Source organism: Ascaphus truei, chromosome 7 (genome assembly GCF_040206685.1).
Source record: "Ascaphus truei isolate aAscTru1 chromosome 7, aAscTru1.hap1, whole genome shotgun sequence".
Lineage (NCBI taxonomy): Eukaryota > Metazoa > Chordata > Amphibia > Anura > Ascaphidae > Ascaphus > Ascaphus truei.
Window position 1 is genome coordinate 76,119,571 of NC_134489.1, and position 18,157 is coordinate 76,137,727.

General features: G+C 45.6%; 1 protein-coding gene across 8 annotated transcripts in view; it reads right to left on the reverse strand.

The window, feature by feature from the left end:
* Positions 1-18,157, reverse strand: part of MYO3B (myosin IIIB) — a 410,453-nt gene that overhangs the window by 111,839 nt on the left and 280,457 nt on the right. For all 8 annotated transcript variants that reach the window (XM_075609095.1, XM_075609097.1, XM_075609096.1 and 5 more), the window contains one exon: positions 3,854-4,059. In XM_075609095.1, the coding sequence (XP_075465210.1) occupies positions 3,854-4,059 (206 nt within the window). The remainder of the gene's footprint in view (positions 1-3,853; positions 4,060-18,157) is intronic.

Sequence of the window (18,157 nt, forward strand, 5' to 3'; positions counted from 1 at the left end):
CCCCTTCTCCCCCTTTCCACCACCTCCCCCCTCCTCCCCCTTCCCACCACTTCTCCCCTTCCCCCCCCCCGCTCCCCTTCCCCCCCCCCCGCTCCCCTTCCCCCCCCCCCGCTCCCCTTCCCCCCCCGCTCCCCTTCCCCCCCTCCGCTCCCCTTCCCCTCCCCTTCTCCCCCTCCGCTCCCCTTCCCCCCCCTCCGCTCCCCTCCCCCCCCCTCCGCTCCCCTTCCCCCCCCTCCGCTCCCCTTCACCCCCCCTCCGCTCCCTTTCCACCCCCCCCCCCTCCGCTCCTCTTCCCCCCCCCCTCCACCTCTTTTTCCCCTTTCCCCTCCCACCCCCTCCCACACTTCCACCCCCTCCTCTAACCCTTCCCCCCCCCCTCCTCTAACCCTCCCCCCCTCCGCTCCCCTTCCCCCCCCTCCGCTCCCCTTCCCCCCCCTCCGCTCCCCTTCCCCCCCCTCCGCTCCCCTTCACCCCCCCTCCGCTCCCCTTTCCACCCCCCCCCCTCCGCTCCTCTTTCCCCCCCCCCTCCACCTCTTTTTCCCCTTTCCCCTCCCACCCCCTCCCACACTTCCACCCCCTCCCACACTTCCACCCCCTCCTCTAACCCTTCCCCCCCCTCCTCTAACCCTCCCCCCTCCTCTAACCCCTCCCCCCTCCTCTAACCCTCCCCCCCCTCCTCTAACCCTTCCCCCCCCTCCTCTAACCCTTCCCGCCCCTCCTCTAACCCTTCCCCCCCCTCCTCTAACCCTTCCCCCCCCTCCTCTAACCCTTCCCCCCCTCCTCTAACCCTTCCCCCCCCTCCTCTAACCCTTCCCCCCCCTCCTCTAACCCTTCCCCCCCCTCCTCTAACCCTTCCCCCCTCTCCTCTAACCCTTCCCCCCTCTCCTCTAACCCTTCCCCCTCTCCTCTAACCCTTCCCCCCTCTCCTCTAACCCTTCCCCCCTCTCCTCTAACCCTTCCCCCCTCTCCTCTAACCCTTCCCCCCCTCTCCTCTAACCCTTCCCCCCTCTCCTCTAACCCTTCCCCCCTCCTCCACCCCTTGCCCCCCTCCTCCACCCCTTGCCCCCCTCCTCCACCCCTTGCCCCCCTCCTCCACCCCTTGCCCCCCTCCTCCCCTTCCCGCCGCCCTTCGCCTTCATGCCCGCCTTACCGCCTCCCCACCCCCGCCTCTGCCTTTCACCCGCCCTTACTCCGGCCGCCTCTGCCTTTCACCCACCGCCTCACAGCCGCTGCACGCACTCAACAGACACCCGCCACACTCGACACATACCTGCCGCCACACACACCTGCTGCCTCCCGCCCCTACGCACCGACATCACTGACCCACTGCCTCACACCCTAGCAGGACCCCCACTCACAGACAGCACTCACAACCCACGCGCCAGCCGCCGCCTCACACCCTTGCAGGACCCCCACTCACAGACAGCACTCACAACCCACGCACCATCCGCCGCCTCACACCCTAGCAGGACCCCCACTCGCACACAGCACTCACAACCCACGCGCCACCCGCCGCCTCACACCCTAGCAGGACACACGACTCAGATTTTTACATCACTTATGCCACCAAAATATACATTGTACTGTGGTGTGGTTACAATAAACCATTTTTATACAACATCGTATTACATTTTCTTCCATCTTTCTTTTCAATATTATTATCCAACCTTTACAACAAACAGTCACCTATTGTTCCACGATTTATAAATAATACTACCTATTACGCATTTACATCCCGGGCAACGCCGGGTCTCTCAGCTAGTATATAATAAAATACAATTATGTGCAAATAAATAAAGTATTGGTTTATAATATATAACATCACGGTTCAAACATCTGCTGATTCTATACATGTATGAATCACAAGAAATTTCGTATATGTGACTTCATTTCATAGTTCAAGGAATAGGCAGGTATGGGTTTAACAGATCAAGAAATCTTTTGTAAATAATCATAAATGATGACTTATAGGTTGTATGCATGCCTGCACTGTTTCTTGTTCTATGTCTATGCTTATGTTTAACTAAAATCATTCATAAAAGTCACATATAGGCATTCCTAGATAGAGAGAAAAAACATCACTAACTACCAAGGATTGTTCTAATATTTTTGTTGTTTTTAAAAATGTTTTCTTTAGATACACACTTCTTGGAGAACGGAGAGTGTACACTGTTCATAATCAAAATGTTCAATAAAGTTGTTTTAAGTTTTTTTATTAGTGTTCGTTAAGTGATAGAAATAAAGCTGTTGTTGCGGTTCAAAGACGCGCTGACGTCACCACTCTACCCAGCGCGACGGCGCGACTCATGGGGCGTCATGGCAACATGGCGCGCTCCTTGTGACGCTACTGAGCGACGGGTTAGTGGCGAGGAAAGGCGGGAAAATGAACCTATATCAGGTAAGGGGATTTGCCAGAGGGTATGCACCTTGAGAAAGAGCGCAAGCTCGAAACGCGTTGGTGGGGGCCCCAGGGCTCATTTTTTGTGTGCTATGCTCTGATCCAATAAACCTTTTTATTGGGAACACACTCTCTAGCAGTTTTTTCCTGTAGTGCTCCATCTCTCCTTACCAAACCTCTGAATATCCTGGAGAACAGGCAGCACACGTCCATGGAAGAAAAGACCCACAGAAGACCCATCAAACAGTGAGTGATTTGCTCCGTTTACACCACAGTAATCCTATTCAAATTATGAGACTGGACACAAGCAAGTGTGAGTATTCATCAATCAAGGGATGTTGCTCTTCCAGCTTATTGATGCAATGGAAGTGGTGTGATGCTTTAAAGGGTTATTAATCGTGGGACACTTCAAGGATTTGGAATTATGTCTTTATATACATTATCCAGCAAATGGTCAGGTCTGTGTTAGAGCACTATACAGTGTTGTTTACTCTTGGACTGCACTGGAGGACATGGGAGTGAAAAAGTGAGTTACCCCTGTGGGTTATACATTTACTGTATCAGCTACATATGGGACATTCTTTGTACTACGCATATGTGCCAGTGAGCACTAGGTACTAGTCCCTTATCCCCTGCCAGGGATGCTGTACTAATACCCAATACAGTGGAGCAGTCCAAGCGGAATATATACTTCTATGGGATTCTATCTGCTTCAGATGCACCGTTCACGGTTATCTATGTACTCGTGGAGACTAATGGTTAGCAATTCTTGCAGGAATGGAGGATATCAGCAACGCCTACTACACAGACGCTACGCGTTTCATTTGGTAACTTCTTCAGGAGTCATCATGACTCCTGAAGAAGTTGCCAAACTAAACGCGTTTCTGTTTCATTGAAGATACGTCACACTGTGACCACCCATCATCAACATAACAGAGAAGCTAATAGTCTGAACATCCTGAACCACATTTAATGTGGTTTTTTTATCTGAAAAATTGTGAGTTACCATTTTGCTGAATCTTAAAGAATTGAAATAATTTCTGAAGCCGATTACACTATGTAGTATACATTTGTTTTTCATATATGCTGATATCTGTGCTCCCCAAAGCTTCGAACACTACTGTACAGAAGAAAACCAGGACCTTTCTTCATAGGGTTGAGCTGCGACCTTGTTACCAAATTTTTTGCACTTGTACGTTCACTTTATTCTATTATATATATTCTCTAAGTGCACAATTCTACACCTCATAGTGATTTATTATTGCTTATTATTATCACATATAACACTCTGTATAGGAGCGCCTTAGTACCATTTTTTGTCACTATCACTAGTGGGGAAAACCTGACACATGATCGACCTGAATTTATTTATGGGTGCTACCCTGGATCCACTTGTCTTCCAAGATCCACTTACCATAAATAAAATAAGTGTACAGGAGAATCCCTGATTGTTACCTTTTAAGAAATTCCTCAAACAGAATCCGATGAGAATATCCCTGTCTCCGTATGTTGACGGTCTCCAGAATCCCCGTGTAACGCAGCTGCATGAGCACCCTCTCCCGAGAGAACTTCATTGCTTCCCGATCATCATTGGGCTTAATGCAGCGGACAAAGTGAGGCTGCCCGACAACCATTTTCGACAACAGGTCCATCAAGGAGTACTATGTGTGAAAGAGAGTTACGCAGTCAAGAAACCGGACGTCCTAATACAAATAAGAAAACCTGTCATTTGAATACACAGCTCAAAGCCACAGACTAGTCACTTCTAGTCAGACTAGTCACTTCTTATAATATGACAAAACAGATATAAGACCAAAAAAAAATCTCACATCACTGTTGAAAATTTTAGTGAGATATCGCACCGATCCGGTGGCAGTTAATGCTGAATCAGGTCTGTTAGCCAGCAACAAACCTTATTGAATCCCCTTGGAGATAATTCAACCCCTCAACTGAATATACCGTGCACTTTGCACCACATCCGACCTATACTTGCATTGATCACATCTTTTAACTATCTCCAATTCTTACATTCAGTTTCCTAACATTTTTCATGAACTTGCTCAATGTAATAAAAATATTCAGGATTCAAAAGAAAGAATAATAAATTAGAGGTTGTAGTTATTAACCTTCCTAAAGAAACCGTTAAACTAATCTCCCTATTTCTCAGTGTGGTTATTAGTAAATTGGATGATTAGTGAAGAGGAATTCACTCTGTTTTGAATGTTCTGAAAGTGATAGGGTAGTACTCTATTATATGGAGAAAAAAAAGGGGGGTGGGGAGGAGAGAAGAAAAAAAATTTAAAAAGGGGGAGGGGAGAATGTAGAGCTTTTAGGGACAATTATGTCCTGTCGCTCGATTGCCCTTGGATAAAACGGATGAACGGAATACCAAGGAATGAATAGAGGAGCTTGCACGTAGGTGCATCAACCTCTCGGGGGAGCACGGCCGGATATCTGGGAGGGTCGGAACAACCCGGCCGTGGCAGAGGACTACAGAATTAATGCACAACAAGTAATTCAACAGCTTATAACCAAATATTTTAACAATAACTTATCTTATCTTATATATATATTTTTTTTTTTTGATCTATCCTTTTCTTTTAACACCTTATCCTTATTTAAAACCACTAGGAATAACAACAATACAACAATACAATACTCTCAAAAATGTCTGGTCCTTAGACCCCCCAATGAGGCCACTCCAGGTCCCGACCGTGAACCAACGATATCATCCTTCAGATGTATCTGCATCAACAGGAGAATTCAGTCAGGAGACTTTTATATGGCCTTGCTCTCTTTTGGGACGATGGAGAGAAACATTGAGTGGGATTCCAGACCAGAGGATTAACTTCTAGGTCGCTTGATTTTATCTTTTTGAGTTTTGGGGCCATGTTTGGGTAGTCTCGTAGTAATGAGAGTTAAAAAGAATATTTTTGTTGGATTTTATTTTTGGTTTTATCTTTGGCTAGAGTTGTTATGTGTTATGTGTCCCTGCCACGGCTGAGTCCATCTTTTACACACTAGTCATTGTTGGTTCCTTTTACTTTTTCCTTATGTATTTTATTTTTTATATTTTATTTTTGTATAACAGAGTGTTGATTGGAGATAAATTTGCTCTTTCCATATAAATGGCAATAGTAATTATATCACACAATGTCAAGGGTCTTAACGAACCCTGTAAGAGGAAAATGGCCATGACAGAATATAAGAGATATAAGAGCGATGTAATCCTCCTACAAGAGACGCACTTTAAGAAGAACAATATCCCTTCATTCATTGATAAACAATACAAACAGGTTTTTTATTCGAATGCACCAGCAAAAAAAGAGGAGTTACGATCCTATTTAATAACAAAATTCCTTTTAAAGTTACCCAATCTAAATCAGATGGAGATGGAAGATATCTAATCCTAACAGGATCACTATACGGTCAAGACCTGACCTTCGCCAATGTTTATGCCCCTAATGAAACCAGTGCTAAATTCTTCACTAAATTCTTCTGTACCCTAAAAAAAAGTAGCTAGAGGTAGGATTGTAATTGGAGGTGATTTTAACTTAGCCATGGACCCAAACACTGATAGGACTGGGCCTGTAACCATTCGAAGAAAGGTAGATCGTAGGGCCCTGATCAAAGGTCTGGAGGAACTCCATTTGGCAGATGGATGGAGAGAACTTAACCCAACAAACAGGGAATTTACTTTCTACTCTCCTCCTCATGGTTCACATTCCCGTATAGACTATATTTTTATTTCCTCTAGAGCAATACCATACTATGCATATTCAAAAATACGTACAGTGGCCTGGTCGGGTCATGCCCAGGTGGAGATGAGATGCTCACATCTTAACATGCCCCCACAATCAGCCCAATGGAAAATAAATAAGTCCTTACTCAAAATACCAGAGATTAAAAAAATACTGGATGAAGAACTAGAGTTCTTTTTCAAAACCAATACAGGCTCTGTATCAACCCCCTTTGTTCTCTGGGAGGCCCATAAGGTCACCCTTAGAGGAAAGCTAATCAGTATTGCAGGAAATAGAAAGAAAGAAAAAAAGGGAAGCCAATATAAAGAGGGCCCAAACAAAAGTGGAAGAAATAACAAAATTACACTAAAGAGGGAATCAACATGTAGATCTAAAAAAAGTAAAGGAGGCCAAAACTGAACTGAATCTCCTTCTCATGGCTGAGGCAGAACAATCCCTCACCTTTACTAAAGCTAAATTTTTTGAGAAATCAAATAAACCTGATAAAATGCTGGCCGCTAGACTTAGATCAGTTCCAACAAACCGTAATATCCACGCAATCAGACAAAAAGCAGGTATTCTCTCAACAAATCCGACACTTATAATTAAGGAATTCTAGGCCTTCTATTCCAAATTATATGACAGTAATAAGACTAAACAAAGCAAACAATTAACAACCAAAATGGAAAACTTCCTAGATTCAGCTAATCTCCCCACAATTACTCCAGACGATAAAGACAAATTAGCCCAAAATTTCACACTCGAAGAGGTTCTCAGGGTTATTAAAGATCTCAAACCGGCTAAGACTCCGGGAACCGATGGCTTCTCGAACTTATACTATAAAAAATTCTCTAATATCCTCGCCCCAGTACTATTAAATATGTTCAACTCTATACTAATAGAATCCCAATTTCCCAACAGTATGCTCCAGGCAACCATAACACTAATCCATAAAGATGGAAAAGACCCTACAGACTGTAAGAACTACAGACCAATTTCTTTAATAAACTCTGACTTAAAAATATTCTCCAAAATATTTGCTAATAGATTAAATAACATTTTCCCATCTCTGGTTCATCCGGACCAGGTGGGATTTATCCCTGGAAGACAAGCTGCGGACAATACTAGACGCATTATTGAGTTGGTGTCACTAGCTACCAAAAATAAAATACCATCGATGGTCGTGAGCCTTGACGCAGAAAAGGCTTTTGACCGAATCGATTGGAAATACATGTCAAAAACATTGCAGACATTTGGATTGGAAGGCCTTTTCCTTAGAGCCATCGAGTCTTTATACACTACATCATTGGCAAAAATATACTCCCAAGGTTTCTCCTCTGAGACTTTTCCTATAAAAAATGGAACCAGACAGGGATGTCCCTTATCTCCACTGCTATTCACCCTCTGTATGGAGCCACTAGCTGCAAACAAAGAAACAACCCAAATGTAACAGGAGTTCAGGTGAAGAGTCAGGTATACAAAATCGCAGTTTATGCAGATGATGTGATCCTTACAATAACTAAATCTCAAACTTCACTTCCAAATTTATACTCCACTCTGTCTTCTTTTAAGGATATCTCAGGTTTCAAAATCAATAGTAACAAATCTGAGGCACTAAATATAAATCTGCCTAAAGATCAAATTAAATTGATAGCTTTAAACTTTGATTTTAAATGGCAACCGAATACGATCAAATACCTAGGGATATTTATTACAAATAATTATAGTTCTCTGTATAGGGAGAATTATCCAAAGGTCTTAAGAGCTCTTAAGTCTGATATTGGGAAGTGGTCCGGCCACGCTATATCATGGATAGGCAGAATACACAGTATAAAAATGAACATATTGCCCCGTCTTCTGTATCTTTTCCAAACTCTACCCATTCCATTGGTATTGGAGGAAATTAAAATTCTACGGTCTATTATAAACAAATTTATCTGGAAAAATAAAACACCAAGAATTGGTAAGAAAATCTTAAATATACCAAACAAGACAGGAGGGCTGGGACTACCATGCCTTATGTCCTATTACAAAGCAGCCCAAACAAGCCAACTAATACTATGGCATTCTAATCCAGTCCACAGACGCTGGGTATCATTGGAAACAGATTATGTTGCCCCAGTCGAATTAAGTAATCTTCTATGGTCCCCAGTGAGAAAGAGACCCGAAATACTCAAATCCAGCCAAATTATAGCCCACTCACTCAAATTATGGAACTCAGTGGCAAATCGACACTTCCTTACAACACGGAATACACTTATGACACCACTATATGATAACCCAGAATTTGGTCCAGGAATAGGCCGTAATAGGTTTATAGACTGGAAAATAGCAGGTATCACAAGATTAAAAGATGCAGGTTCAGAAGGATTTCCCAGACCATTTGAATATTTCCACAAAGAAAAGGCTATCCCAAACAATCAGTTCCTCCAATACCTTCAATTGAAAGCCTTTTATAACAAAATCCGACCCCCCAAATTGCTAACTAGATTTGAATCACTTTGTCTAGCAGATAGTAACACATCTGGACTGATATCTAAATTGTATGGATACTTTGTTAGCACTCCTCCACAAATGAATAAAAAACTGAAATATATGCTACAATGGGAGGATGACCTGGGGGTGGTATTAGACATGGAATGATATTTTTCAAAAGGTTGCCACATCATCAATCAGAGAAAATGCCTATAAAGTTATGATGAGGTGGTATTTAACCCCCATGAGACAAGCTAAATTCATCCCAGAATACCCAACTATATGTCCGAAAGGATGTGGAGCACAAGCCACATTTATACATATGTGGTGGGGATGCCCATTCATAGCAGCTTATTGGCTGGAAATCAAAATGTGGTCACAAAGGTTTTTCGGTTTGGACCTACCAATGGATCCCTGGTTATTTCTTTTAAACAAACCATATTACCTCCTCACGAGACATGAAAATAAATTACTGTGCCACATATCTTCAGCTGCAAGACGCGAATTAGCGGCAGTATGGAAACAAACAATTATTCCCTCAATTCCCAAAGTTAAAATAAAGTCTGGCAGATTTGCTACATGGAAAAACTGGTTAGTCTTAATAACGACACCTACACTGATTTTCAGAAGGTGTGGTTACCTTGGATTCTGAGTGAAAATCAACCAGAAATGAATACCCACTTAATTTTGTTGTAATAAATTTAAAAAAAAAAAAATTGATACAGGTGAACCCCATTATAGCGCGGTCCTCGGGGTCCACCCCGAAACCACAGCGTTAGTAACGGGGTCGCGAAAAAACAAAATGGACGCCACAATTTTTTTTTAAAGATGGCCACCACATCAGTCCTACCGCGTCCGCCGGAGTGAAAGCTGAGAACTCTCCCAGCATTCCCAGACCTAATGGGGCAGCGGCAACCGCACAAATCTCTTACCTGGCATTTGGCAGCTCTACTCCCGGTGTCTGTCAGTGTTCGGAATGCCCAGCATATCACTGCTGTGTTATGATGGCACTGCGCATGTGCATGGGATCGGCTTTCAAAGAAGAGACTGTGGCGTCCCTGCTTTGTTTACATGAGCCATGTGCAATGCTCTCCACATCCAGACACATGCGCTGTTCCTGGCTATGACTAAACACTACACAGACTGTATGGGCGGACAGTGTGTGTTAGTGTCATTGTGTGCGTCAGTGTGTGTGTGTTTAAGTGTAAGTGTGTGTAAGTGTGTTAGTGTAAGGGTGTGTTTAAGTGTGTGTAAGTGTGTTAGTGTCATTGTGTGTGTCAGTGTGTGTGTGTGTGTGTGCTTAAGTGTGTGTAAGTGTGTTAGTGTCATTTGTGTTAGTGTAAGGGTGTGTTTAAGTGTGTGTAAGTGTGTTAATGTCATTGTGTGTGTCAGTGTGTGTGTGTGTGTGTGTGTGTGTTGAAGTGTGTGTCAGTGTGTTAGTGTCATTGTGTGTGTGTAAGTGTGTTAGTGTAAGGGTGTGTTTAAGTGTGTGTAAGTGTGTTAGTGTCATTGTGTGTGTGGTTAAGTGTGTGTAAGTGTGTTAGTGTCAGTGTGTGTGTCAGTGTGTGTAAGTATGTTAGTGTAAGGGTGTGTGTCAGTGTCATTGTGTGTGTGTGTGTGTGTGTGTGTGTGTGTGTGTGTGTGTGTGTGTGTGTGTGTGTGTGTGTGTGTGTGTGTCAGTGTGTGTGTGTGTGTGTGTGTCAGTGTGTGTGTGTGTGTGTCAGTGTGTGTGTGTGTGTGTGTGTGTGTGTGTGTGTGTGTGACAGTGTGTCGGTGTGTGTTTAAAACCTTAGCAGTAAAATAAAAAATACAGAAAATGTACAATTGTACAGTATTAACACTTTTATTGATGCATTCTACAATAAAGTACTGTATTTAAAACACCAATTAGCGTGTTGTTCATTTCTCATAAATACTGTAAATAAAGTACTGAACGTTAAATAACTTTTTGCTCAACACACAAAAACACATACAGTATCCACTGTAGATACATCACATACTGAACTCACAACTGCTTTTATACAGTACATCTAACATTCCAGTAACTGTACAACGAAAAACATACAGTACTGTACATAATAAAAACAGCTTGAGATTACACTTTAAAAAAACTATCGAGGGTTGTCTGTTTCAGTGCATCTCTTTTCTTTTTTTTGACGATTTCAATGATTCTTTTTAATAGCAAGATTGTAATTGAATCGATGTTTTCTGTCTCTCGAAATTTAAGTCCTGCTTGTAATCCTACAAGCGCCTCTGTGATCTTTGGTGGCGGCTCTGGTTCCTCGTCCTCATCGTCTTCAGTAGTATCCAAATGTAACCCTTATTCCCCCCCCCCCAAGACTCATCTGTCAAATCTAGGGTGTGTGAGGGCGGATTACATGTACTTAGTGGTGCGTACCTGCGTGGAACAGGAGGGCCTGAGTCTCCCGCGGTGGTGTGGGGGATCACAGGACCAGGCTTCTGGGGTAGTAGCCTCCATGCTTTCAGTGGTGGTGCAGCGCCTCCATCCTCTATGCCTTCCCAGGGTATGAGGTAGGACCTGTATAAAAGAGTGACACCTGGTCCCAGGGTGGATGCTCCAGAATCACACAGCAGTCTTTGGTAAAAATGTAATGTCTCTCTTTATTGGTCCGAGCTGCACCCGGCAGTAGTAGCGACAAGCAACCACAACAACAACAGCAATGTCCCCAATTCACACGGCCCTCCACTCTGTACAGACCTTTCCTCCTCTCCTTCCCTCCAAGCGTACACTCCGACAGGATGGACTGGGCTGGGGCCTCAATACCCCGCTGCCCACCTCAGAGGGTATCCTCTGGGTGGGGTATGGATTATCCCCATCACCCCATCATCGGGGTGAGGGGCATTGGTCCACCTGAACTCGGCTTGCTCTCCAAATGTCATAGGCCAGACTTCTCTCTCTTGCTGCTCCCATGACAGAGCTAGGTATACTCCTCTCACTCCTAGGACAGACTCCAGCATGGACTAGAATAGAATAACTGTCACTTACAGGAATGGGCTGCTAAATAGGCTTAGCCCCACCCATCATGATGTCAGCAGTACCTCCCCTCTGTCTCATGCCTGCCGCAGAGTCAGGGGCCTGCATCTATCACTCAGGGCAGAGCTTGAAAGGGGGGAAAACCCATGATCACTACTGGTGCCTGCCTTTAACAGGACTTACAACAGTAGGAGGAAGATATGTATAGCCTGTGCTGTTTACAGGGGGCTATACAAATTAGTATTTTCACTGCTAAGGCTTTGAATGATTTCTGAGTCTGTCATATGTTCATGAGTAGGACAGCTGCTGTCCCCATCAACCCAAGAGTCAATTGTAGCCCCACATTCCGTATCAAGGAACGGTTCCAGTACTCGTTCTGCATTGGCCATTTCCTGTTCTGTGAGGCCTTCATTAACATAGTTTGCAAATAACAGATTGGCGGCGGTGACTTCTTCCTCCGTAAACCCCTCAAAGTCAGCATCATCTTCACTGTCACTGGCGACTTCAACGTTAGCCGGCACCGGACGTGCACCTATTATGTTTCACCAACATTTCGAAATGCACATTTGTGTGACCGCTTCCCATGCTTCGCCACCAATATAAAAAAATTATTTTAGATTCATTTTCTTTAAAAATGACGTAACTGGATCATCACTTGTGATTATTCGGTGTATCAGCGTTTTCCGAAAGTTCATCTTAAAGGTTGCAATAATGTCTTGATCCAGTGGCTGTATTTTGGATGTTGTGTTCTTGGGAAGTAGCTGACCCTTATTTTTCCATCTCGGCTTATTAGGCTATCGGCCGGGGGATGTGCAGGGCAGTTATCAAGTAACAACAAAGCTTTTGTATCCAACCTTTGTTGCCGTAAGTTTTTACAGACCTCTGGTACAAACTGTTGATGAAACCACCTTTTCGAAAATACTGGCAGTCATCCAGGCATTTTTGCTAAAGTCATACAAAAAAGGCATAGTACCCATATTCACATGGTGGAAGCACCGCGACGATTTAAACTTGCCAATACAAAGTGGCTTCAGTTTGTGATTTCCAGTTTGGTTCACACAAAAAAGTACAGTCACTCTGTCTTTCATTTGTTTAAATCCTTGTGTACGCTGTTCGTCATTCTTACAGGCCAGAGTGGTATTCGGTAGCATTTTGAAACACAGTCCGGTCTCATCGCAGTTATAAACCTGTTCTGCGGTATAGCCACCATCTTCAATTATCTTCTGAAGCTGGGCAGGGTACGAGCATGCAGCTTCATCGTCAGCTGACCGTATCTCTCCTGATATAGCGGTTTTCCTTATTCCATGTCGCCTTTTAAAGCGATCTAGCCATCCACTACTTGCCGCAAAGGAGGTTGAAGCATTGCCGTGAAGTTGGCTGTGAAACTTTTTGGCTTGCGTTTGCAGATGGGGTCCAGACAGAGGTATGCCTTTGGATCTTTCTTGGACAAACCACTGAAAAACAGCTTTATCCAACTGGCTGTCTTTAGGTTCACGCAAACGATTACACTTCCGTCCATCGTCTGTTTCTATGGATTTAACTGCATCACGAAGTCTCTCCTCCTCCTTTTTCCATCCGCGAACTGTAGACTCATTCAGTCCTAGGTCTCTAGCCACTTTGGTTTGCGTGACTCCAGATTTTATTCTGTCAAGCGCAGCAATTTTTACTTGAACAGTAAACCTCTTACGTTTGGTTGAAGATTCCGCCATTTCTACCTGCCAGGGGTCTTCAGTATGCCTTTTCCTAGTGTTGAAAACCTGAGGCTTTTAACAACTGATCTGGAGGGCTTAAGTACAGTACCTGAGTACATGTCAGGAATCGGCGTTCTCCTCGCTTCTCACACAAAGCACTCCCTCTCCGCAAGGAGTCCCTGGACACAATAAACAATCCTGCCTTACCGGTCTCCACGGCTCCTCGCCCCTGCCGCCGTCGCGGGATCACTCCCCTCGGCGATTCCTCTGCCGGTCACGCCCACGCCCTCCTACACGCACGCCAGCCCCAGACGTTATGTGCATGCATTCTCAGTTTACAGAGCACACGCCTAACAGAGCACTTTTAACCATTGTTGCTGCAGTGAGGCGTCGCCCCCAAGCATCACACAGTTCAAGGCAAATCAATGATTACACTCAGCTGGGCTGTAACACCTCTCTCCTATCAGGGAGGACTCCTTGCAATCCTCCAGGCCTCCCCCTTTTCCCATTGGCCTGCCCAGCTTTATTATGCCTGTGCTTCCCATCACTCATCGCTCGACATAGTTCTGTATGGAAGCATTTGACTATTCACTCAGTGACTCCTCAGGTATTGACGCGGATTGGACGACTACCCCCTCTGGCTCTCGACTTTGGCTCTACTTGGACTTCGTGACTTCTGGCATCCCTGATCTTGGCAACGGTAATAACTACTCCTTCTCTACTACCGGTACCGGCAAGCATTGTCTTCACTACTATACCTGGCCTGGCAACAATAACACCACACTCCGGACACGCTCCCTTTGCTGCGGGTGCGTGTATCCCTACGTCCCACCTCAGCACAGGGGACGGGTCTGGTCTGCGGGCAGCACCGGCGTAACATTATGTGGAGCCCACAAGACGCAGACCAGACCGAACTACAGCAGTTTCTCTCTAATCTGCTTCAGCAAAACCAGGCCATGGCGGATCAAATTGTGGCACTTACACGCCAGGTCGCAGTACTCTCAGACAGGGTACCGACCTCTACCCCGCCAGATGTAAGCCCCCACTCCGCAAGCGCAGTTAGCAGCTCAGATGTAAGGATTCCTCCTCCCAAGCCTTATGCAGGTGAACCGCAAGATTGTAGGGGTTTCCTAAACCAGTGTGAGGTGCAGTTTGAAATGTCCCCCCATCTCTACAATACTGATCGCAAGAAAGTAGCCTACATTTATATCCTCCTCACTGGCAGCGCCCTGGCTTGGGCTTCCCCGGTTTGGGAGCGACGTTCTGACCTTACCCAAGATTACCCAGAATTTAAAGCCGAGTTTCAACGGGTATTCGATTCGATGGCATCTGTTTCTCTCCTCCAGATCATTCAGGGACGGCGCAGTATGCTGTGGAATTCCAGACTCTAGCAGCCGAGACTAACTGGGGACAAGAGGCCCTAGTCTCCGTATTCTGGCAAGGCCTGGCAGATCCCATCAAGGACGAACTCTCTCGCCAATCCAGGCCAGATCAACTGGAGGTCCTGATTGATTTGGCCATCCGAGTGGATCAACGCATCCAGGTACGCCGCTCAGAGCGTCAGCGCACTCGCTTCTCTAACTTTCCAGTTCCGTTCTCCAGTACTCCCAGCAACACTCCTGCTCCCTCAAGTGCTACCACACCAATTCGTCCTGCACTGGAGTTGCCAGAGCTAATGCAATTGGGGGTACAACGCATCCGCACACCGATACGGCAGTTCCGCCACGCCAGGGGATTGTGTTTCTACTGCGGATCCATGGAACATTGGGTTCGGGAGTGTCCATTGTGTCCGGGAAACGGGAACACCCAGTGAGTACAGAGGGGCTCTCTCTGGGTGTAATGTCTCCACGTCCCCTTCTTAAAGGTGAACTCCCTAAGAAACTTACATTTCCAGTCTTCCTTTCAGGCGATAAGTTCAAGACTTCTACCGCCGCTTTCATTGACTCAGGAGCAGGAGGAAACTTCGTGGATCTAGAATTCGCCAGGGTTAACCGCATACCACTAGTGAGAAAGAAGGTTCCCATCGCACTCGTCGGTATCGATGGACGTCCTCTTACCCCGGCCCACATCTCCTTAGAGACGCTCCCTTGCTTCTGTCTTCACATCTACACAAGGAGACCTTAGTTCTCGATGCCATTCACGCTCCTAGGATACCCATCACCCTTGGTCTTCCTTGGCTACAGCTTAACAATCCTCTCATTGACTGGACTTCCTCCGCTCCCATTTCCTGGAGGCCGAGGTCAGGCGAGACTCATCAACTGCTGACCAATACCTCTGTTCCCGAAGTTATTCTACCTTCCGTTTACCATCAATTCCGGGACGTTTTCAATAAGGTACAGTCAGACCTCTTGCCGCCACACAGGACTTATGATTGTCCAATCGATCTAGTTCCTGGCTACTCCCTACCCAAGACCAAGACCTACCCCTTGTCGTTACCAGAATCTCACGCTATGGATGAATATATCCAGGAGAATCTCAAGAAAGGCTTTATTCGTCACTCCAATTCCCCAGTAGGGGCTGGGTTTTTCTTCGTCAAAAAAAAGGATGGGTCGTTGAGGCCTTGCATAGATTACAAGGCTTTAAACCACATCACTATTAAAAATCGTTACCCCCTTCCCCTTATTACCGAACTGTTCGATAAATTACAGGGGGGCCAAGATTTTTTCCAAGTTGGATCTATGTGGTGCCTATAACCTGGTGCGCATCAGGAAGGGGGATGAATGGAAGACACTACGAATATCTGGTAATGTCTTTCGACTTATGTAATGCTCCCGCTGTCTTCCAGGATTTCATCAACGACGTCTTTCGTAAGGTACTCAATATTTTTGTTATTGTATACTTGGATGATATCCTGATTTTTTCCAAAGATCTCCAGGACCATATACGCCACACCTCCTACGTCCTTTCCCGTCTCCGTGAACACCATTTATACGCTAAACTGGAGAAGTGCACCTTTCATACGACCTCTACTCCGTTCCTGGGGTATATCATTTCAGATGAGGGGTTTATGATGGACTCCGGTAAACTTCAAGCGGTCACTGAATGGCCAAGACCCAATTCTCTCAAGGCCATACAACGTTTTTTAGGCTTCGCTAATTATCATCGTAAGTTTATACAGAGTTTTTCCACCATTGTGGCACCCCTTACTGCGCTCACCAAAAAAGGAGCTGATCCTTCTGCTTGGTCATCCGAGGCCATCTCCGCCTTCGAGACACTCAAGGAAGCCTTTATATCTGCACCTATTCTCCGTCATCCCGACATTGAACTTCCCTTTGTACTAGAGGTCGACGCTTCTGATTGCGGCGCTGGTGCCGTTCTGTCTCAGAGACCCACGTCCCAAGATAAGTTACATACCTGTGCATATTTTTCCAAAAAATTCTCGTCTGCCGAGAGGAACTATGACGTGGGTAACAGGGAACTTCTGACCGTGAAGATGGCTCTTCAAGAGTGGAGACACCTGCTGGAGGAGTCGAAAGAGCCGTTTACTATTCTCACGGACCACAAGAACCTTCTTTACATAGAGAATGCTCGACGCCTTGGTCCACGACAGGCTCGTTGGGCTCTTTTTTTTTCTCCGATTCGATTTTCACCTGTCCTATATCCCCGGGACCAAGAACGTAAAGGCAGACGCTCTCTCCCGAATACATTCTTCTGAGGAGAGGCCAGAGGAATCGTTGGAGACTATCCTTCCACATGAGAGGATTCTCGCCACATCTACTTTCAAGAATCTTGACAAGATTTTGCACTCCCAGAGACGCATTCCCAAGGACTTGGTCGTTCCCAACAACAAACTCTTTGTACCATCCAAATTTGTTCCAGAAGTCCTGTCTTGGGGTCACTCCTCTAAATCTGCAGGTCATCCAGGTTTTAAGAAGACTACTGATCTCATTCGTCAGAATTTCTGGTGGCCAAGAATGTCTCAAGATATTCTGGAATTTACCCGCGCATGCACCACGTGCGCTCAAAGCAAGACTCTCCGTCAAAAGCCTCAGGGTTTTCTGTTACCCCTTCCAGTTCCCTACCGCCCCTGGTCCCACATTTCTATGGATTTCATCGTGGAGTTGCCCAGGTCCAGAGGAATGAACACTATCTTGGTGGTCGTGGACAGGTTCTCGAAGATGTCCCATTTCATTCCACTTAAAGGATTACCCACCTCCCCCGCCCTTGCTGATATCTTTACGGAGCAGATTTTCCGGATTCATGGGATCCCTTCGTCCATTGTTTCTGACAGAGGTTCTCAATTCGTATCCAAATTTTGGAGAGCTTTCACGAAGAGATTGGGCATCTCTTCTTCCTTCTCTTCCGCCTATCATGCTCAGTCCAATGGACAAACGGAGAGAATCAATCAATCCCTGGAGAAGTACCTCAGATGTTTTATATCCGATTTCCAGGATGATTGGGCTCAACTCCTCTCTTGGGCAGAGTATGCCGTCAATTCTGCAAAAAACGAGTCCACTCGGGAGTCTCCCTTCTTTATAAATTATGGGTTCCATCCTCCCTGTCTTCCCATCCCCAACATTCCTTCTGGAGTACCAGCCGTAGATGAACGCATTTCTTCCCTCCAAACCGCATGGTCCAGGATTCAGTCTACCCTTCTCAACTCCTCCCACAGATCGTCGTTCGGCGCCCAGTTACAAACCAGGGGATTTGGTATGGCTCTCCTCTAGGAATATCCACCTCAAGGTACCATCTCCTAAACTGGCACCTAAGTTCCTGGGTCCCTTCCCTATTTGTGAACAAATCAATCCTGTGGCATTCCGGCTCCAACTACCACCCAGTATGAAGATTCCCAATGTCTTCCATGTGTCCCTCTTAAAACCATTTATCTCCAGTCACTTCTTTCCGGATCAGACTCGTA